The sequence below is a fragment of the Mirounga angustirostris genome, unplaced genomic scaffold, assembly GCF_029215605.1.
Source record: "Mirounga angustirostris isolate CCGP_5_RB_7025 unplaced genomic scaffold, mMirAng1.0.hap1 SCAF_4, whole genome shotgun sequence".
Classification (NCBI taxonomy): Eukaryota; Metazoa; Chordata; class Mammalia; order Carnivora; family Phocidae; genus Mirounga; species Mirounga angustirostris.
In genome coordinates this window covers 146,301,003-146,320,183 of record NW_026991712.1, presented here as the reverse complement: position 1 = coordinate 146,320,183, position 19,181 = coordinate 146,301,003, and the positions used below count along the sequence as shown (strand labels likewise).

The window sequence follows — 19,181 nt, the reverse complement described above, 5'->3', positions numbered from 1 at the left end:
CTGCATTCTTCTTGCTTTTTCTGAACCAGAAGTTAACTGCTTTTATTTTCCAAATTTTAATTTTTAAACCAAATCCTAATTACATCATGGGCCCAAATTACTAAACTGATTTACCTACCTAACTACATGACCTTGGGAAGTTACTGCTTGTAAAATGAAGACGCCTGCACCGAGAGCCACTAGAATGTAACCTTCATGTTCACTACTCTACTCCCACCCCCTCGGGGACATGGAAGGCACTGAATGTTTACTGGCTGTCCCCAAATGACAAATAAAAATGTAGTCATTTTTTTCTTTTTTCAACATTTATATTTTAATCTGTATATTCCCAAACGTTTTGAAGAAGACACTAAAGCCAAAATTTCCTGTGCATCAAAAATAACTTTACAGAATTTAAAATCAGGTACTCATTTTTTAAGAAATAAAACAGGGAGATTATACAAGAGCTGACAAACTTCACCTGATTTGTTAAACTTCCCTTTTCTTCCTCCCCATTAACCCATTGCTACATCCTGACCCCTCTTCATCTGAAAGGTATAGCTGGGAGGGAGAAAGTGCATGGGCCATGCAGTGAGAAGACCTGAGTTCTAGTCCCATTTCTTCCATTAACTGGCTCTGTGGGGACAAGTCACTTCCCCTTTGAGCCCTGCCAGTCTGTCTATTTAAACAAAGGAGCTGAACAAATTACTAATTTCTAAAGCCTTCCACTTAAAGGATCCAATTCTTTCATTCCACCCATCATTCTACTCCTAATGCCATGATTCAGTGCTTGCCATATCATTCCTAGACTTGTTCAGCAGCCTCAAAATAGTCTCCCCCCCCTTTATTTTTCCTTCTTATCCTAAAATGAATTTGATCCTAAAACCACAAGTAGAGAAGAGTAAAAAAGCACACTGTTCTTGAAATCAAGGAGCTCAGGTTCAAATCCAGACTGCCACCAACGAATCGTATCTCTAAAGCAGTGATGTTATGAACTATCTCGCTGAGGATTAAAAGAATGTATAAAGCACCTAAACAGTGCCCGACACGTTGGAGATGTTCAACAACGAGCACCCTGTCCGAGGTCCCAGGATCAAAAGGCTCAGTTTCCCAATGTCTACAGCAAGATGACCAACCAGTGAGGTGTACAGGCGGCGGGCAGGAGATTTGTACGGCACAGGCAGAAACTGGGTTAAACGTTCTCACCAGGCTCGCTGTGTGCCAGTAAAGTGTCTGCCTGTAGCCTGCCAATATGCTTCTGGGTAAAGCAGCCTCAGCCACCAGCCCCTCCTGGACTCGAGCCTCCCCAGGCCAAATCCACAGGTCAAGAGCAAATGAAAACTTGACATCATTCTTCAAAAAGATAGATTCTCCGGATTTTACCTGAAAGCAAACTCCTCAGCCTGTCATTCATGTGAAAAGAAGCCAGGCCCATTTCTTTGTACTTAAATCTATAGGCAGTACAGTTAATGTTGGAGTACCACCAAGCATTATTTAACTTGATTTTTCAATTATAGGCAATGAAAAGGTGTGACCAAGGGAAAAAAATACAATTTCTCACAAAATGAGGATACACTGAATTTCACAGTTACACCAATACCTTCAGAGAAAGCAATGGCTTTCTTGATTTCAAAACGGGGTCAAAACTGGAATGAGCAAGTAGAGGAGTGATGGGGACTCGAAAAGAGAAGCTCATTTCTTAAAGTGACTTAAGTACAGTTCCTTAATTATGTGGGATTGTTGTCCTAAATGAGGAATAATAACAATCTCTGCTTTCACACACTAGTCAATGATAGAGCCAAGTTACAGCGTAACTCAGGGCAATCAATCAAGTGTGTGGAAGTCTGGGAACCTAAGAAATCTTATGAAGAAATCTGCTTTTTTGAAGTGCCACCTTCTTTTCCAAGCTACTTCATTCAGCCCAAGAGACTGCTGCAAAAGCACATAATTAAAAGGATAGAACACAATTTAGGAAAAATTCTTTCAGAAGGCTTAGTTTAAGAATTAACCAAACTCATATCTCCATTTAAAAACACAAGCCCACTAGTCTGAGCTCTGAGCTCTTCTGGGATCAGGCCAAGCTGCTCTACTTGTCACCCAAAATGCACTATCCAACGAATCTGACCAAAATTCTTGAAATGAGCTGCCATTTTCCTGCAAAGCAATTATTTCTCAGGCCCTGGTGCTTCTGGTTGATCCTTTTTAAAAACTGGTTAAAGTCGGTTTTCTTCCCCATGTTCTTTGCTCACATCCCAAACAGGCCTGATTTTTTCCACCCAGACTTGAGATCTGTGCTCAGAGCCATTCGCCTAGATGGCCCTTTCTCCTTAACAGACTCCTCCACTCCTCATTTCTCTCCCACCCTGTTCCCTGTCCTTCTGCACAGCACCCTCAGTATGACTGCAATCCCTTTTCACCTCTAGTTTTCTCTCATTTCTGACCTTGCCTATGACCAGTACTCTCCTTACCTAGACCTGGTCCCAGTTTCACCCTCCAATTAATTCCAGGCCTCCTCAGTGCCTGTTCCTGACCTGGCCTCTGACCTCTAACCTCCTCTTTCCAATCCCCACCTGGCCTTATTAATGTCGGTCCCCCCAATCCAGACCTTACTGCAGCTAGCCCCCTCCCCCACCTTGTATCAATTCCTGTCATCCCGGGTCCGTACCCAGTCCCTCTGCATTTTTAGACCCTGTCCAATCTCCTCTCTTTCTGGCCCTTGACTAAAACCCACACCTCATTCCTAACACCAGCAGTCCTCCCCTGACCCTAGCAAAGGCCACTACTCTGGCTGGCCCATCCCACTTTTTCTCTGACTCCGAACCTGGTGCCTCCCCCACTCTCACTGAAAGCCGAAGCCACGAAATCGCCGACCCTAGCCTAGCCTACTAGTACCCCGTTTCTGACCACTGATACACGCGTCCTCCCCATCACACACTCCAGGCTAACGCGTCAGTTCTCGCCCATCGCAGGTTACTAGCCTTGGACCCTCCTCCCATCCCCGACCTGCCGGCCCTGCGGCGGGCTTAGCCCGAAGCCCACCAGACCCCTCCTCACCCTGCCGCGCAGCCCTACCCCGCGTCCCTAAGCCCATTCAGCCCCTCCCCTAGGGGTCCCTCTCCCCACTTGACCCCCGTCCGGTGACCTCCGCCCTCGCCGAGTCCGGGGCTCCATTCTCTCGGTTTCCGAGCTAGCCCCCGCCCCCTAAACGCCCTCCGCACTCCCAGCCCAGTGGGGTGTGTCCCCCTGCCCATGGAATTCCGGCCAGTGGCCTCTCTCGCGGGGTCACGGTCGCCCTCCTCACCTCGGCGTCCACCACCTCGTGGTAGGCGGGCGGGGGGTCGAAGCCGCCGCCGCCCCCGGTGCTCCCGCCACGGGAGGGGCCGCCGCCGCCGTCGCCGCCGCCGTCGCCCCGAGATCCCCCGCCGGGCCCGGGGCTGGGGCCGCCGCCGCTGTCCATGGGCTCGTAGCCGCCGTAGTCGAGGCCTGGCCGCTCGTTGGTGAGCAGCGCCACGGCCTCGTTGATGTCGTTCTTGGCTAGCCGCAGGGCCTTGCGGATGGTGGCGGGGTCCGAGAAGCCCATGCACAGCAGCGTGGTCATGTGCTGCTCCTCCTCCGATTCCATGGCTCGGGCCTCGGGGCCGCGCCGAGCGGCGGGCAGCGAAGCTGCGGCTCCCCGGCCTGGCGGGCCGCGCGGCGCTCCCTCCGCGCCGCCCCCGCGCCCGAGCGGACCCCTGCGCTGCCGGCCTGCGCGCTCTGCGGCCGCCGGGCCAGGCTGGGCGCGGGCGTGGACGCCGCGAGCCGAGCGAGGGCGGTGGGGCGCTCAGGCGCGGCGGCGGCCCGGCCCAGCCCTGCGCGCCGCCATGTTGGCCTCCTCCTCCGCCTGCGCCTCCGCCTCCTCCGGCCCGCGGGGCCGCGCCTCCGCTCCCGGAAGCGGCCCGGGCCGCCCCAGGCTCGCCGAGGACGGGCGCGGGCGGTGGTTGGGGGCGGGGGGGCGACTTTTTTTTTTCTTCCACTTAGACAGCGAAGGGAGGGGCCGCGCTGCGGCGCGTCTCTAGGGTGAAAGGGCCGCCCAGACGCCCGGGCGGAGGTGAGGGAGGGTCCTCGGCCGTTGCCACCGCCCGCCCATTTCTCCAGCAACAGGTCCCCGCGGGAGCGGGACGGGCGGGGGCGAAGTGCCGCTCACTGCGCCGAACGTCCCCGAAGTCCCCAGGCCGTCGGTCTGGCCCAGCCCTGACGGCGGTTCCCCGCGCCTCGCACCCCGAAGCTGCTCAGAGCCCCAGCGGGACTCCCCTCCAGGCCTGGCTCGCCCCGCCCGCCCGCGACGTACCCCATCCCGGGTGGGATTCATTCGGCTGCGGCTGCACTTCGCCGCCGGCGCGGCCTGAAACGCGCCGCAGTCAGCCCACGGAAATTCGCCCGCCGCGCTGCCTGAAATACACCCCAACGCCCACCTCAATTGATGCCCACACCGGGCACATGGACCCACCCGGGCCGAAAATCCCCCCACGTAACCCGACCCAACTCCCCCCAAGTCCCACTGAAATCACCCCAACCCGGCTGAAACGGACTCCCAGCCCTCACTGAATGTGCCTTCCGTCACTGGCCACCTGCACCCACCGAACGTGACCGAACTCTACCAAACTCTTACACTGCAACACCCTGGGCGTCTGAAACGTGTTTTTAGGACCCATACTCTAAATCCCAGCGCTCTCTACGAAAACCTCCGAAGACCCAGGCTGCATCACATGCCAGCCACGGACGCATTCGAACGCCTCGGATCTCTGCTCCCCTCCTGATGCGGACCCACCTACCCACACCGCTGCATCCTTTGGCTCAGGATTCTGTTTCTGCTCTCTGAGGGAGAATCCTACCCACTCGGTTTCTGCCCTTTACGGGAGGACCCCACCACTGTCCGTTTCCACCTTTGAGCATTCCTCTTCCCTTTGAGGCCTGCTTGCTTTGCTTTCTCCTTCCACCTTTAGCATTAGCACCCGGGGGCTGCGTCTTCAGTTTCCTTGACTCTGCCATCCAAGCCCTGGCCCTTGCTAATTTCCCCCCTTCAATTTCCTTTAATTCATGCTTCTGGGTTCTTTCCCCACCATTTCCCAAGATTCTGATGCCTTTTCTTTATCTCACTACCTATTTGTTAATTCGGTTCATCTCCTAATGCCTTCACCCTGGTTTCTTCCAGAACCCTGAAGTCCACCAACTAACCTTTCTCATCCCATCAACCCCCTCGTGACAACCCAGCACTCACTAAAATCTCCACGTATCCCAAATCTTAAATTAGTGTCAGTACACAGAAATTTTCCCTACACTCCGTTAGGGTCTTTTCCCCTGGACCACAGAACTCTTCTTGCCTAGTACTTGCTACCTATACTTGCAAACACCAGCAATTTGATTTACAGGGTGAATTTATTACTGTTGTTTACATTTAAATGAAGTAAGTATATTTGTTGTACTGATTAAAGGCTGTATTATAGAACATAGAATAGGACTTATACCCAAAGGAAGTTTAGTCTTAATTTGTGAATGAAAATAACAAAACAAATCCTTCTTCTTACATTTTTGAACAACAGCCAGAAAGAAAGAAAGAAAGAAAGAAAGAAAGAAAGAAAGAAAGAAAGAAAGAAAGAAAGAAAGAACCTGCCAAGAAAGAATGCCTATAACTGAATCAGGTTCCAGTGTATATATTGAAAGAAAATTTTACTGTTATTAACTTCTAAGCACTCAATGATGTTCAAATATTCATCTCTGGTACATGAGGACCAAAAATAATGTAAACAAAGCCAAGCCACCTATTATAGAGTACACGCCAAGATATTTCACTTATTCAACAAATATGTGCTATTTCTCAGGTGCCGGGTACTGTTTTGGGCACTGCAGCGCAAAACAAAGCAGACAAAATTTGATGGTGGCAAAGTGCAGGCATTCAATTTTGCCCTGTGTTTGAAGAGTTAATTCAGTGACCAAATTAAGAAATGAGTAAAAAGGGGAGAGAAAGTAATAGGTAAAGAAAAAATAGTTTGCCACAGATATCTGAGACAGAACCCAAGAGGTAATGAGACAGAGCTGGCCAATTCAGATGGCACATAAAAAGACTCATCAACAGTGGCAGGTTTATAGAACATGACAGAGGAAGCTGTGCCTGGAGCTGAGAAGAGGAAGCAGAGAAGGAAGCAGAGAAAAACAAAGTCTGTGATAAAAACTGGAAAGGAGCCACAAAAGGCTACAGAAAACAAGGAAGGCCATTTTTGAACCGGATCCTGGAGTGACTGAAAAGCCCGAGTGTCATTTGAGGATGCAAGTAGTTATAATCACACTTTTTTGCATGTGAGAAAGCAAGCAAGCACTTTAAACCCTGTTGAATTGGGATAGCAGGGGAGGGGCCTGTGGTGTGAATATTCATATTTTCACTTACATTTTTATTTTAATTGCAGTAAAATCTTGAAAATGTTAAAGGGACTAAAAAATTTTAAATGACATTCAATTCACAATTATCCTTCTCTAGAAGCTTCTAGAAGAAAAAGAAAAAAATAGCTAGGTCTTGAAGAGAGGTATGATGAACTGTCTTGAAGACAAAATATGAGGGCTTTCTAATATTAATAAGTGATCTAAAAAATATCTAGTGAATGTCTATTTTGAACCAGGTTGAGGACTAGGGAGACAACTCTGAGCAAGACACATACAGTTCCTGCCCTTTTAGAACTTACTGTCTTTCAAAGGAGACAGACAATAAAACAGTAATCATAAAGTGTGATAGTTGCTTTGATAGGGAATTTCAGGATGTAAAGGGCAAATTTCTTGCCTTCTATGGAGGTAAATGACCGAGTGTGTAGGAAACCTAAATCCCAGAGGATGTTTAAACTATAATCTAAAAGGAAGTAGGAAAGGCAGGGAAATGAATATGAGACGAAAAGAGATCCAAAGAATAGGAACACGTTGTGCAAAGGCCCTGGAGTGAGTGAGAGGAAAGCAATTGAGAAGAATTAAAAGCCAGCAGAATATGGCTGGGGTTCTTAGAGACGTAGTAGTGAGAAGGGAAGCTGGAAAGGTAGGCAAACACCAGATCAGAGAGGGTTCCTTAAACTGTGGTAAGGAGTTTGCACTTAATTCTGAGGGAATGGGAAGCCGCTGAAATATTTATGCGGAGGAGAGAGGTAATGTTATTTAACTTTTAGCAAGAGTGCAGTGTGGAAGATGGTCTAAAAGGGAGGAAAGGTAAAGGTGGAGAATTCAATTGATCAGTTAGTCTCCTGGTTGCCGATTATTCAGCAAACCCATCAAAGGGAAAAGCAATGCTGAATGACAGGCTCACCTCTCTGTACTTCCTTTCTCTTTGTGATTTGGTTCTTGAAATTCTCACGTGGAATAAAAAAAAAAAAAGAAAGAAAGAAAGAAATTCTCACGTGGAAACTTTTTCTTTTTTAAAGTAGGCTCCATGCCCAGTGTGTAGCCCAACGTGGGGTTCCAACTCCTGACCCTGAGATCAAGACCTGACCCAATATTAAGAGCCAGATGTTTAACTGACTGAGCCACCCAGGCACCCATTCTCACTTAGAAACTTTCAGAGCCTTCAGACAGAAATTTCTTCTCTTCTGCCCAGCTTGTGTAGTTCTCAGAAAGAGGGATGGTCTTAAATAAGCAAGTCTGTCATAGTTGGAGACAGAACACCCATAGAAGAGAGAAGATGGAGAAAATTCTTTCAAGGCAGTCGGTAAAGGGAGCACACCCTGACAAAGGGAGATTTTTCCAAGACTAGGAAGAGGTTAGTATTTTGGATATTCCATGAGGTGGAAGAGCCTTGCCCCGCTAGCTTGCAGTACCCCAGAAAGCAGAAAGAGCTCAAAGAGAAATGACTGCCCGAATCCCAGATTTGCAAAATCTCTACAAAATTCCCCAATTCCGAGCAGGGCAGGGAAGCAACAGAATCACCTTCCTCCAAAGGAGCTTAGCCTGTGCAGGCTTAGACTGTGATCCCTGCAGTGTTAACTAGTATAGACCAGGAACCAGAGGACTCTTCTGGAAGCAGTGGATGCACAAGTCTGGGCAATTTGCATAAATCCCCCCTGCATAGGAGAGGGAACCCTCATTATGACTGTAATTCAACATCTCAATACTTTGGCAGGTGGGGGTTCAGGTGAGTTTTAATGTCTTTCTGAAAAAATAAAATGACATTTAATGTCCCAGATTTTGATGGATGCAAATTCATAACCATTGTGTATGTTAAAAAAACTAATAAAAACAGCCACTAGGAAAATCGGCATCAATGGCTATGCCTTGAATACTCTACTTGGGCATTGATTTTTTTTTTGGAACAGCTTCATTGAGAGATAATTCACATACCATATAGTTCACCCATTTAAAGTGTATGAGCTGATGGTTTTTAGTATATTCATAGATACGTGCCACTATTGCCCCAATCAATTTTAGAACAGTTTTCATTACATAAGAAGGAAACCCCACATACTCTTTAGCGATTTCTCTTCTGTAATCTCATTCCCCCCAGTGCTAAGCAACCACTAGCCTACTGTCTGTCTCTCTAGGTTTCCCATTCTAGAAACTTCATGTACGTGAAATCTTATAATATGTGGTCTTTTTTTGTCTGACTTCTTTTACTTAGGATACTGTTTGCAAGCTTTCTCCACGTTCTGTAGCATGTTATCAGTATTTTGCTCCAGTTTCTGGCCGAATAATATTTCATTATAGATATACTATGTTCTGTTTATCCATTCATAACAGACATTGGAGGTGTTTCTATTATTTGGGTATTATGAATACTGCTGCTGTAACTGTTTATACAAAAGTTTTTGTGTGGACATGTTTTCTTTCTTTTTTTTTTTTTTTAAAGATTTTATCTATTTATTTGACAGAGAGAGACACAGCGAGAGAGGGAACACAAGCAGGGGGAGTGGGAGAGGGAGAAGCAGGCTTCCCGCTGAGTGGGGAGCCCAATGCGGGGCTCGATCCCAGGACCCTGGGATCATGACCTGAGCTGAAGGCAGTCACTTAACCAACTGAGCCACCCAGGTGCCCCTGTGTGGACATGTTTTCATTGCTTGTTGGTCATTTGTATATCTTCTTTGGATTAATTCTATTCAAGTCCTCTATTCAATACCCTTTTTGAATTGGGATATTTGTCTTTTTATTATTATGTTGTAAGACTTCTTTTATATTCTAGATCCAAGTCCTTTACCAGACATATAATTTGCAAATATTTTCTGGCATTCTGTGGCTTGTCTTTTCACTTTTTTGCTAGTGCCCTTTGAGGCATAAAAGTGTTTTTTTTTTTTTTAAGATTTTATTTATTTATTTGACAGAGAGAGAGACAGCGAGAGAGGGAACAAGCAGGGGGAGTTGGAGAGGGGGAAGCAGGCTTCCTGCTGAGCAGGGAGCCCGATGCGGGGCTCAATCCTAGGACCTTGGGATCCTGACCTGAGCCGAAGGCAGACGCTTAACGACTGAGCCACCCAGGCACCCCAAGGCATAAAAGTTTTTAGTTTTGATGAGGTACAATATATTTTATTTCTTTTGTTGCTTGTGCTTTTAGTGGCATGTCCAAGAAATCATTGCCAAATTTCATGTCAGGTTTTTTTGCCTGTGTTTTCTTCTAAGAGTTTTATAGTTTTAACTCTTACTGTTACATCTTTGATCTATTTTGAGTTAATTTTTGGATGTGGTATAAGATAAAGGTCTAATTCTATTCTTTTGCATTTGGCCATCTAATTGTCCCAATATTATTGTTGAAAAGATTATTCTTCCCCCATTAAATGGTCCTGCACACTTGTCAAATATCAATTAGACATGGACACATGGGTTATTTCTGAAATCTCAATTCTATCCCATTAATCTATATGTCTATCTTTATGCCTATAGCACATTGTCTTGATGAAAGTTCCTTTGTGGTAAGTTTTATTTTATTTATTTATTTATTTATTTATTTATTTATTTATTTTTAAAGATTTTATTTATTTATTTGAGAGAGAGCACATGAGAGGGGGGAGGGTCAGAGGGAGAAGCAGGCTCCCTGCTGAGCACCGAGCCCGATGCGGGACTCGATCCAGGGACTCCAGGATCATGACCTGAGCCGAAGGCAGTCGGTTAACCAACTGAGCCACCCAGGCGCCCTGTGGTAAGTTTTAAAACCAAGTGCAAGTCCCCCAATTTTGTTCTTTTTCAAGATTGTTTTGGCCATTCTGAGTCACTTGCAATTACATATGAATTTTAGAATCAGTTTGTCAATTTCTACAAGGAACTCAGCTGGGCTTCTCATAGGGATTACACTGATTCGCTAAACAGATTTGGGGAATATTACCATCTTGACAATATTACGTCTTCTAATCCATGAACATGTTATGTCTGCCTTTCCATTTATTTGAATCTTCTTTCATTTCTTTACTAGTGTTCTGTACTTTTCAGAGTGCATCTTGTACTTCTTTTGCTAAATTTATTCCTAAATATTTTACTCTTTTTGATGCTACTGTAAATGGAGTTTTCTTTTTCTTTTTCTTTTTTTAAGAGTTTATTTATTTATTTGACAGAGAGAGCGAGAGAGCACAAGCAAGAGGAGCAGCAGAGGGAGAGGGAGAAGCAGGCTCCCCGCTGGGGAGGGAGCCTGACATGGGGCTCGATCCCAGGACCCTGAGATCATGACCTGAGCTGAAGGCAGACGCTTAACCAATTGAGCCACCCGGGCGCCCCAATGGAGTAGTTTTCTTAATTTCACATTTGGATTGATTGTAAATGTATAGAAATACAACTGAATTTTATGAATTGATGTTGTAATCTACAACCTTGCTAAACTTGTGTATTAAATCTAATAGTTTTTTGGTGGATTTCTTAGGATTTTCCACTCATAAGGTCATGTTACCTATGGATAAAGACAGTTTTACTTCTTTCTTTCCAATCTGTATACCTTTTGTTTACTTTTCTTGCCTAATTGCTCTGGCTAGAACCTCCAGTATAGCGTTGAATAGAGATGCAGATGGCAGCCATTGTTGTTTTGTTCCTGATCTTAGGAAGGAAGCATTCAATCCTTCACCATTAAGTATGATGTTTGCTGTGGGGTTTTCATATATGGCTTTTATTATGTTGAGATAGTTTCCTCCTATTACTATGGAGAATGATCATTGTGGTTTGTTTTTTATTCTGTTGATAATGTGTATTGCTTTTATTAACTTTCATGTGTTTTTTTTTTTTAAAGATTTTATTTACATATTTGAGAGAGAGAGCAGAGCCAAAGAGAGAGCACAGCTGGGGAGGGAGGGGCAGTAGGAGAGGGAGAAGCAGGCTCCCCGCTGAGCAGGGAGCCCACCACTGCCGCCACAGGGCTCCATCCCAGGATCCTGAGATCATGACCTGAGCAGAAGGCAGACGCCCAACTGACTGAGCCACCCAGGCACCCCTGACTTTCATATGTTAAACCAATCTTGCATTCTGGGATAAATCACACTTGGTCATGGTGTATGATACTTTATATATGTTACTGGATTTGCTAATATTTTATTGAAAAACACAGTAATACTATTGGGGAAAGAGAGCAGTTACTTTTATTTTTTATTTTTATTTTTTTAACATGAAAATGGAATAATTTATTAACTAAAATGCTACAAAAATAATGCACTCAATTTTGTATTTTATACAAGTACATTTAAAAAGGATGAAATATTCTTTTTGCAGCCAAATACCTTCATGTAAAACTAATATATATAGCTTTTCCCCCAGAAATACTTTTTTAAATACCTTAAGATACATTCTAAAACTTAAAAACTTTTAAATATTATTATTATTATTATTTTAAGTTTTTATTTTAATTCCAGTCAGTTAACATACAGTGTTATATTAGTTTCAGGTGTACAATGTAGTGATTCAACACTTTCCGTACAGTATCCTGTGCTCAACACGATAAGTGCACTCATCAGAGAGGGCACGAGTTAACTAGGTGATGGGGATTAAGAAGAGCAATTATTATTATTTTTTTAAGAAGAGCAAATATTTTTAGAGGAATCTAGATTCTGATTATTTAATGCAAAAAAAAAAATCAGTATGAGAAATGGAGAAAGCTAGAAGAAGGAAGAGGAAAAGATAATTTTTAAGTCTAAGGCTCCTCCCACCCTTTACTAAAGACAGTATGTTGCCAAATGGGGAATCATTTAAAAGAGTTAACGTGGTATCCTCCTTCACTTAAGAAGATGATGCAACTGACCTGATGGTAGTCCAACATTAGAGTTTGGTTATTTTGCCTGCAGCAAGAATGAGTTTTCCTGAGCCCCATGACTAATGAGCAGATCTATTCCCTGGGCATGCAAACTACTTCCACTGCCTCCATTTTGGAAGGCCTTTTACTTGTAGCAGATGAATTATGAATCCAATGTCCACAGCATAAATGCATGCTATCAGGTTGTCAAGTGGAGTGGAGGCTTGGGAGGTAAGGCCAAGGTTTTGACTGCCAAACTGAGGAGTTTTTCTTAATTTGTTAGGCAGTAGGCAGCCATTAAAGGTTTTGAGTCAGGAAATGTCATGATTGAAAGTGTGCTTTAAAAAGATTAAAATGCCATTAGTGTGTTGAACGTAAGAGATTAAATAAGCAGATGTGTGTGGGGCGGAGAATGAAAAGAAGCATGCAGAAGTAAGGAAGATTCTTTAAGATTTGGTGATTGGATTTGATGATCAAGGAAAGGGAAAGACTTCTAGATTTTAAGGCTGGATAATCCGAAGCCAGGATTTGACCAGATGGGAAGATGATGACTTTGGCCTTAGATGGGTTGGTATTTTACTAGGAAAGTTTGCCTGCAGTCTTCCCCAATCATATCACATGTGTACATTGGAAACGAAACGGTTAAAGTTGATAAACATTTACAAGGAAAGGACACTGGGGATATTTAATTTGGAAAGTAAAAAGATTTTACAAAAAGAGGTGAAAGGACCCATTTATTTCTCTGATGACCTAGTTCCTGGCCTTTAACTCAGCAAGCACCTACCCATGACACCATATGCCAGCTGAAGAAAGAAAAATGCATTTCAGGAGAAGTGCCCTCAGCACACGCTCCCATTTTTACCACTGCATTTCATTTTCTTTCTTTCTTTCTTTCTTTCTTTCTTTCTTTCTTTCTTTCTTTCTTTCTTTCTTTCTTTCTTTCTTTCTTTCTTTCAAGATTTTATTTATTTATTTGTGAGAGAGAGAGAGAGAGAGAGCACAAGCAGGGGGAGAGGCAGAGGGAGAGGGAGAAGGAGACTCCCCGCTGAGCAAGGACCTCAATGCGGGGCTCGATCCCAGGACCCTGGGATCCTGACCTGAACTGAAGGCAGACACTCAACCGACTGAGCCACCCAGGCATCCCTGCATTTGATTTTCATCTCCCTGCTCCTGGGTAGCTGGGTCCATATCTTGGTTTGCAAACTGTTCCCTGTACATGGAGGGCAAGGAGAGACTGACGAAAGAGGCGGACCACTCTGTCACCTCATACTGGTAGGTGGCAGTTTTAATGGGCAAAGGAACCTATTTAAATGAGGCTTGTCTGGGGCAGCCACAAGACAAACAGATCTCTGCATCTGTCTGCCAAATCTTAAAAGTCTATGTAGAGGCCTTACCAGGGTTCAGTAATGTATACTGTTCAGGTGGTCTCAGTATCACATTACTCTCACAAGGCTATGGTGGGGTAGCTTCTAGGATAGGGAAGACAAATGGAATGAATATTCCAAAGACAGGGAAGGGGGTGAGGGGCCTCTGATTGCCCGGGTTCAGCTATTGGGTCACGTGGCGGTCACATCTTCTCAATGATCTCCACCACATCATATTCAAGCCTTCCATATTTCTTTTCTTTATTTATTTTTAAAAAAGATTTTATTCATCCATTTGACAGAGAGAGACACAGCGAGAGAGGGAACACAAGCAGGGGAGTGGAAGAGGGAGAAGCAGGCTTCCCGCTGAGCAGTCTTGGCCAGGACCCTGGGCTTCCCGCTGAGCAGTCCTGGCCAGGACCCTGGGATCATGACCTGAGCCGAAGGCAGACGCTTAACGACTGAGCCACCCAGGCACCCCTAGCCTTCCATATTACTTTTAATCTGCTTGTGCCCTCTTGTCTGTAGTAACATATGATTACCCTTCTTGCATGTTGGCTATCTCTTTCCATGGGCTCAGATTTCAGCAATCTCAGTTTCCAGTAAAAGACTTCCTCCGCTAGTCTAGCTCCTCAGAACCCCAGGGTCTCGGCCAGGAGGTAGAGAGATTTGGGCACTTTATCTTAATTGCATTAGCAGGCTTAATTTCTCCAAAGTCACATTTTATAAGGAATATATAGTCATAATGTGACAGTTTGCCATTCTCTGACTGACTGAAAATTGTAATAAGGGATATGTTTACCTTGATAACAATGTTGAAACTCAGTTGGCGAAAACAGAAAGAAGGACTCTCCCTATCTTTAGCTGAAAGATCAAGAGTTGAGGCTTTTAATTCCCTCCGAAACCAACAGGATGCGGCTCTCAGACTTCAGCTTCATTCCAACATGATTTAGAAGTCTGTTTCATTTCCCCACTGTTTACTCACCAGGCTGGATTAATTTTCCAGGGTGTTGTGCTAATGATAGGCTGGTAGAGCTAATGAGCTGAACCAAAATGGCTCCACGTGAAAAAGTAGCAGAGCACCCGGGGTTCTGCTCTGATGCCGAGCTATTTATAACTTCACAATTGTATGGTTACTATTAATTAGTAAGTATGGCAGTGACCCTCAATTTTAAAAGGCGTCTACACCATCATTTTCTAGTTAATCTTTCCCATCCATCACCGCTTTCATTTTATACGAAGGGCGGAGCTGATGAATTACTTGCCTGAAGTCATGTCTGTGGCAAAGCCAGAATTATACTGTAAACATTAGGAACAATAATAAACATAATCTGTTTGTGGAGTGCTTTGCAGTTTTCAAAAGGTCTTGTCCTTTGTCGTTCATTTACACTTCCTAGCATCCCTAAGGGTTCCCGGTTATTAGTGGTGGGTGGCAGAAGAGAACAGGGTTTGGTTCGCAGCTGTCTTGGTTAAATTTGAACTGAATAAGAATGTAAAGACCCCAAAGTTTTTCAGGAGTCAGAGTCTGAATGGTAGGATCTTTGCTCTCCACCTCTTTCTGTAGGGTTTTCTTGGCCTTTGAATGTTGTGTTAAAAATATGATGTGTTACCCACCAGGCAACATTCAGTCATTTTAATCTTTTGTTTTGTGAGGCTTTAGTCTTGTTCCATCCAAACCTAAAATAGACAAACTCGTAGAATCTAGTACTATTAGAAACTTCAATTTAAGGAAGTTGAGAAAATCCAGAGATTGCTTATGCTAGAATGTTGGCGTAAAACCTCCAAAAAGCAGAGCTGGTCCTAATGATGGCAGTGACCCTTCAGTGAGCCAGTGCACATGTGAGGGAGGAGGGGCAGAGGGAGATGGAGAGAGAATCTCAAGCAGACTCACCACTGAGTGGGGGACCTGAGCAGGGCTCGATCTCACCACCCTGAGATCATGCCCTGAGCCGAAACTAAGAGTTGAACGCTAAAGTGACTGAGCCACCCAGGGGCCCCCACAGTTGGACAGGTTCTAGAATTTCACAGAGTCTAACACGGTCACCTTACTGATGACTAAGCTGAGACTCAGAGAATTAAAGTCACTTTCCAAGTCCCGTGGCTAGTAATTGTTGGAACGGGGGTGGAAAGCTGCTGGGGTTTTGCTCAAGTAGAAAAAGGACCAGACGAGTCAGACTGTCCCTGAAGCAGTCACTTTAGTGTTTGTCACAACACAACTACTGAATTAGCCGCAGAGACCGCAGTTCCCAAAATGTGCTCATAGGTGCTTCTTGACATAGGGCCCTGTGGTTCCGTTCCTTTACCCAGTCAGGAATTCATGAAGCAACAGAGAACCCTGGAGACGCTGGAAAGTCCTTTGGCAAAGAGTTTTGTTTAACCAAGCATTTATCACATTATTTAATCATTTTTTTTCAACTCAGAAAAGACCTAGGAACAGCCTGTGTAACCGGTGTCCCTTAGAACGCGTTGAAGAACAAACAAAAGGTACCTGTTGAAATGGGACGGTGACAAACAGGGTGAAAGCTTCCTGGCGGTTTCTTCTCTACATGTTATTTTAACTTCACCACACCTTGGGTGTAGGTGTTACTGCGCCTATTCACGGATGAGCTCAAGACTCTGGTTGCATGTGACAGATTTGAATTCCGACTTGCTTAGGCGAAAAGGGGTGTCTATTGGTTCGTGTAATTGAGAAGCTTGGAACACTGAAACCAGCACGTTCTCTTTCTTGCACCTCTGCTTCCGTCTGTTTGCCAAGTCTGTTTATTCCTTTTACAGACAGATGTCCTCACAAGAATGGAGACATGCCGGTGCACAGCTTCGGGCCATGCCCTTCCTAGGGTACAGCCAGAAAAGAAAGGGTCCCCTGGCCCCCTGCCCGCCAGCCAGCACCCGTTAGCGGAATCCTAGAAAGGAACTCAGTTGGCCGGTGGGGGTCATGTGCCTGCCCCTCTGCTGTCCATCTTCGTGGCTAGGGAAAGGGGTACTCTGGTTGGCTTAGACTGACTCTCATGCCCTTTCCTATGGACAGGAAGGAAGTGTTCTCAGGAAGAGTCCAGAAAGGGACTCAGACAAAATAGTCTGAAAGTTACATAACCTGTCTCAGGTCACATAGCCAGTAAGTGACAGAACTGGGATTTGAACTCAGGTCTAACTCCAAAATCTGTCTATCTGTCTGCCTCTGTGTGTGTATATGTGTGTTTGTATACATATATGTTTTTTTCTTGTATAACTTGTTGTTTCAATAAGATACAATCTCCACTTGTAAGGAAGGAATAGTCTGGTAGGAAAGACACATACCCCTATAGTAATAGTGGTAAACCACGGACATTCAGAGGATGGAGAGACCATATCAAGATCATATCATAATCTCCAGGCTAAATGTTTTGGCATTATGGGCACTTTTGAAGATCTGATGCACCCCGTGAATTTTCTTTTTTATAAAGATTTTATCTATTTATTTGACAGAGAGAGCACACACAAGCAGGGCGAGCGGCAGGCAGAGGGAGAGGGAGAAGCAGCTTCCCTGTTGAGCAGAGAGCTTTGTCATAGACCCCGGGATCATGACCTGAACCGAAGGCAGCCGCTTAACCGACTGAGCCACCCAGGCGCCGCTGAACCCCATGAATTCATTTTCCCCAACACACACACACACAATTTTGCATGCATTTTTTTATGTGCATTTGAAAGTTGTTCATGGATTCCTGTAAGCTGATCTTTGGTTCTCCAAGGAACTTAAGACTTTGAGTTAATAATTACTGCTTTGAAAATGTACTGATGTAGAAGAACAAGGTCAAAAGAGCCGCCCTCGCTGTAGAATGTTGGTATTGCCAGCAGTAAACTGATCCGCCTCAGATGTGGGGCTTTCAGGACCAGCAAGAAGGGCCCCGGAAACCCAAGTCAGACCCATGAAGAGATAGGACAACCTCAGGAAATACTGTGTTCTTTGGAACGAACTTTGGGACATGCTGATAAACAGAAATGGTACTTGTCCAAACGGGGCAATCACAATCAGGGTGGGAGATAGTCTTAAAAGTTACTGCTGCTATTTTTAGTATAAATAATAGAATCAGAACCATCTACCTTGACCTCATTTTAAAGTAAAAAGGGTAAAGAGATTTACTCAAGGACACACAACTGAAGAATATCTGTGACTTAACTGAGCAAGGCTCTTGTCCAATGCTTTCTTCATTCTGTGTCACCACGTAATAACGCCACACGGAGGGAAGAGGATGAATACAAATACTAGCATTCATGTATCGTAACACTCACCCCACTTTCTTATAACTTGTTTTAACTGTTTTCTCTACTAGACTGAAAACTCGGTAAGAGCTGGACCTCTGCTTGCGTCACTGCTCCATTCCCCGGATTTAACTGATGGTAGACGCTCAGGAAACACCTCCCTCCTCTCAATGACTGAAGGATGTCTGCATGCCAGGAACGTCACTACTCCAGTTAGGACACATCCTATGATGTTTAAATATCTCCTGAGGTGGTTTCTGTCATCCTTGCCCTTGCCTTTCTCCCTTGGCACCTTCTGTACTTTCCCAGTCCTCCTGACTCATGCCAGGGAAGCCTCCACCTTCTCCACACTACGAAGGCCCAGGGACTTCTAATTATGGGTTGACTGGCTGATTGAGCCCCAGAAGTGCACTGGTCTCCCACGTTTCCCTGTTGGCTCTCACTGGGAGAATTCCAGACCCTTGGGAAGCACTGGCCTGCCGAAGAGAGGATCAGTCCACACTACTGCAGGCACTTTCTCCTCCTCAGGAGATGCCACCACCCAGCCCCAAGGGAGAGGAAACTTTCCTTCACCTCCTTGAAACCCAGACCAACTTTGATAAAAGTTGTTAATTTTTATTAAAGTGTTTGTTAATCCAACCAAATGTTCTTGGTCGCTCAGCGGAATGTAGGAATGGATGCTCTGTTATGTCTCTCAATAGGCAGCTTGTGTCTAATTTATCCAAAGTAAATGTCTGTGTGATGTGCTTTTAATTTACTGAAGAAGGATAGGTGTTCAAACCTTTGCAAACTTACACCGAAATTAATTTTTTTTTTTAAGATTTTTATTTAGGAGCGCCTGGGTGGCTCAGTCGTTAAGCGTCTGCCTTCGGCTCGGGTCATGATCCTGGGGTCCTGGGATCGAGCCCCGCATCGGGCTCCCTGCTACACAGGAAGCTTGCTTCTCCCTCTCCCACTCTCCCTGCTTGTGTTCACTCTCTCGCTCGCTCTCTCTCTCTAATAAATAAATAAAAATCATTAGATTTTTATTTATTTGACAGAGAGAGAGAACGTGCAGTGGGGAGGGACAGAGGGAGAGAGAGAGAGAAGCAGACTCCCCACTGAGCAGGAAGCCCAATGCGGGGCTCGATCCCAGGCCCCAGAGATCATGACCTGAGCTGAAAGCAGATGCTTAACCAACTGAGCCACCCAGCACCCCTGAAATTAATTTTTTAAGGCCCACATAGCTGCAGTCGGTCAAATCTTCCTTTAAAACACAATTCCTTTAAAGTGTGACTAGCCATGATAAATTATACATTTTTATAAATGTCATCTCTCAGTGTTGTGAAACTCAAAGAGGATGAAAACCACCCGATACCATCTCTATTGTATCAGTTACCTTTAATTCCTATATGGGCTAGGAA

At 45.0% G+C, this 19,181-nt stretch overlaps 1 protein-coding gene and 1 long non-coding RNA gene across 5 annotated transcripts in view; one reads left to right on the top strand and one right to left on the bottom strand.

Moving 5' to 3' along the window:
- Nucleotides 1-3,726, bottom strand: part of USP24 (ubiquitin specific peptidase 24) — a 134,430-nt gene extending 130,704 nt beyond the window's left edge. Inside the window, exon 1 of one of the 4 annotated variants that reach the window (XM_064589068.1) lies at nt 3,281-3,726. In XM_064589068.1, coding sequence (XP_064445138.1) covers nt 3,281-3,601 — 321 coding nt within the window. In that variant the 5' untranslated portion in view covers nt 3,602-3,726. The remainder of the gene's footprint in view (nt 1-3,280) is intronic. The other 3 variants (XM_064589067.1, XM_045897608.3, XM_045897607.3) reach the window with 3 other exon arrangements.
- Nucleotides 3,727-4,061: 335 nt separating this feature from the next.
- On the top strand, nt 4,062-18,412 carry LOC135364177 (uncharacterized). The gene is made up of 6 exons (XR_010410934.1): nt 4,062-7,747; nt 9,300-9,489; nt 9,856-9,884; nt 10,521-13,447; nt 17,005-17,520; nt 17,850-18,412. It is a non-coding gene; the product is annotated as an uncharacterized LOC135364177 (long non-coding RNA).
- The last annotated feature ends 769 nt before the right edge of the window (nt 18,413-19,181 follow it).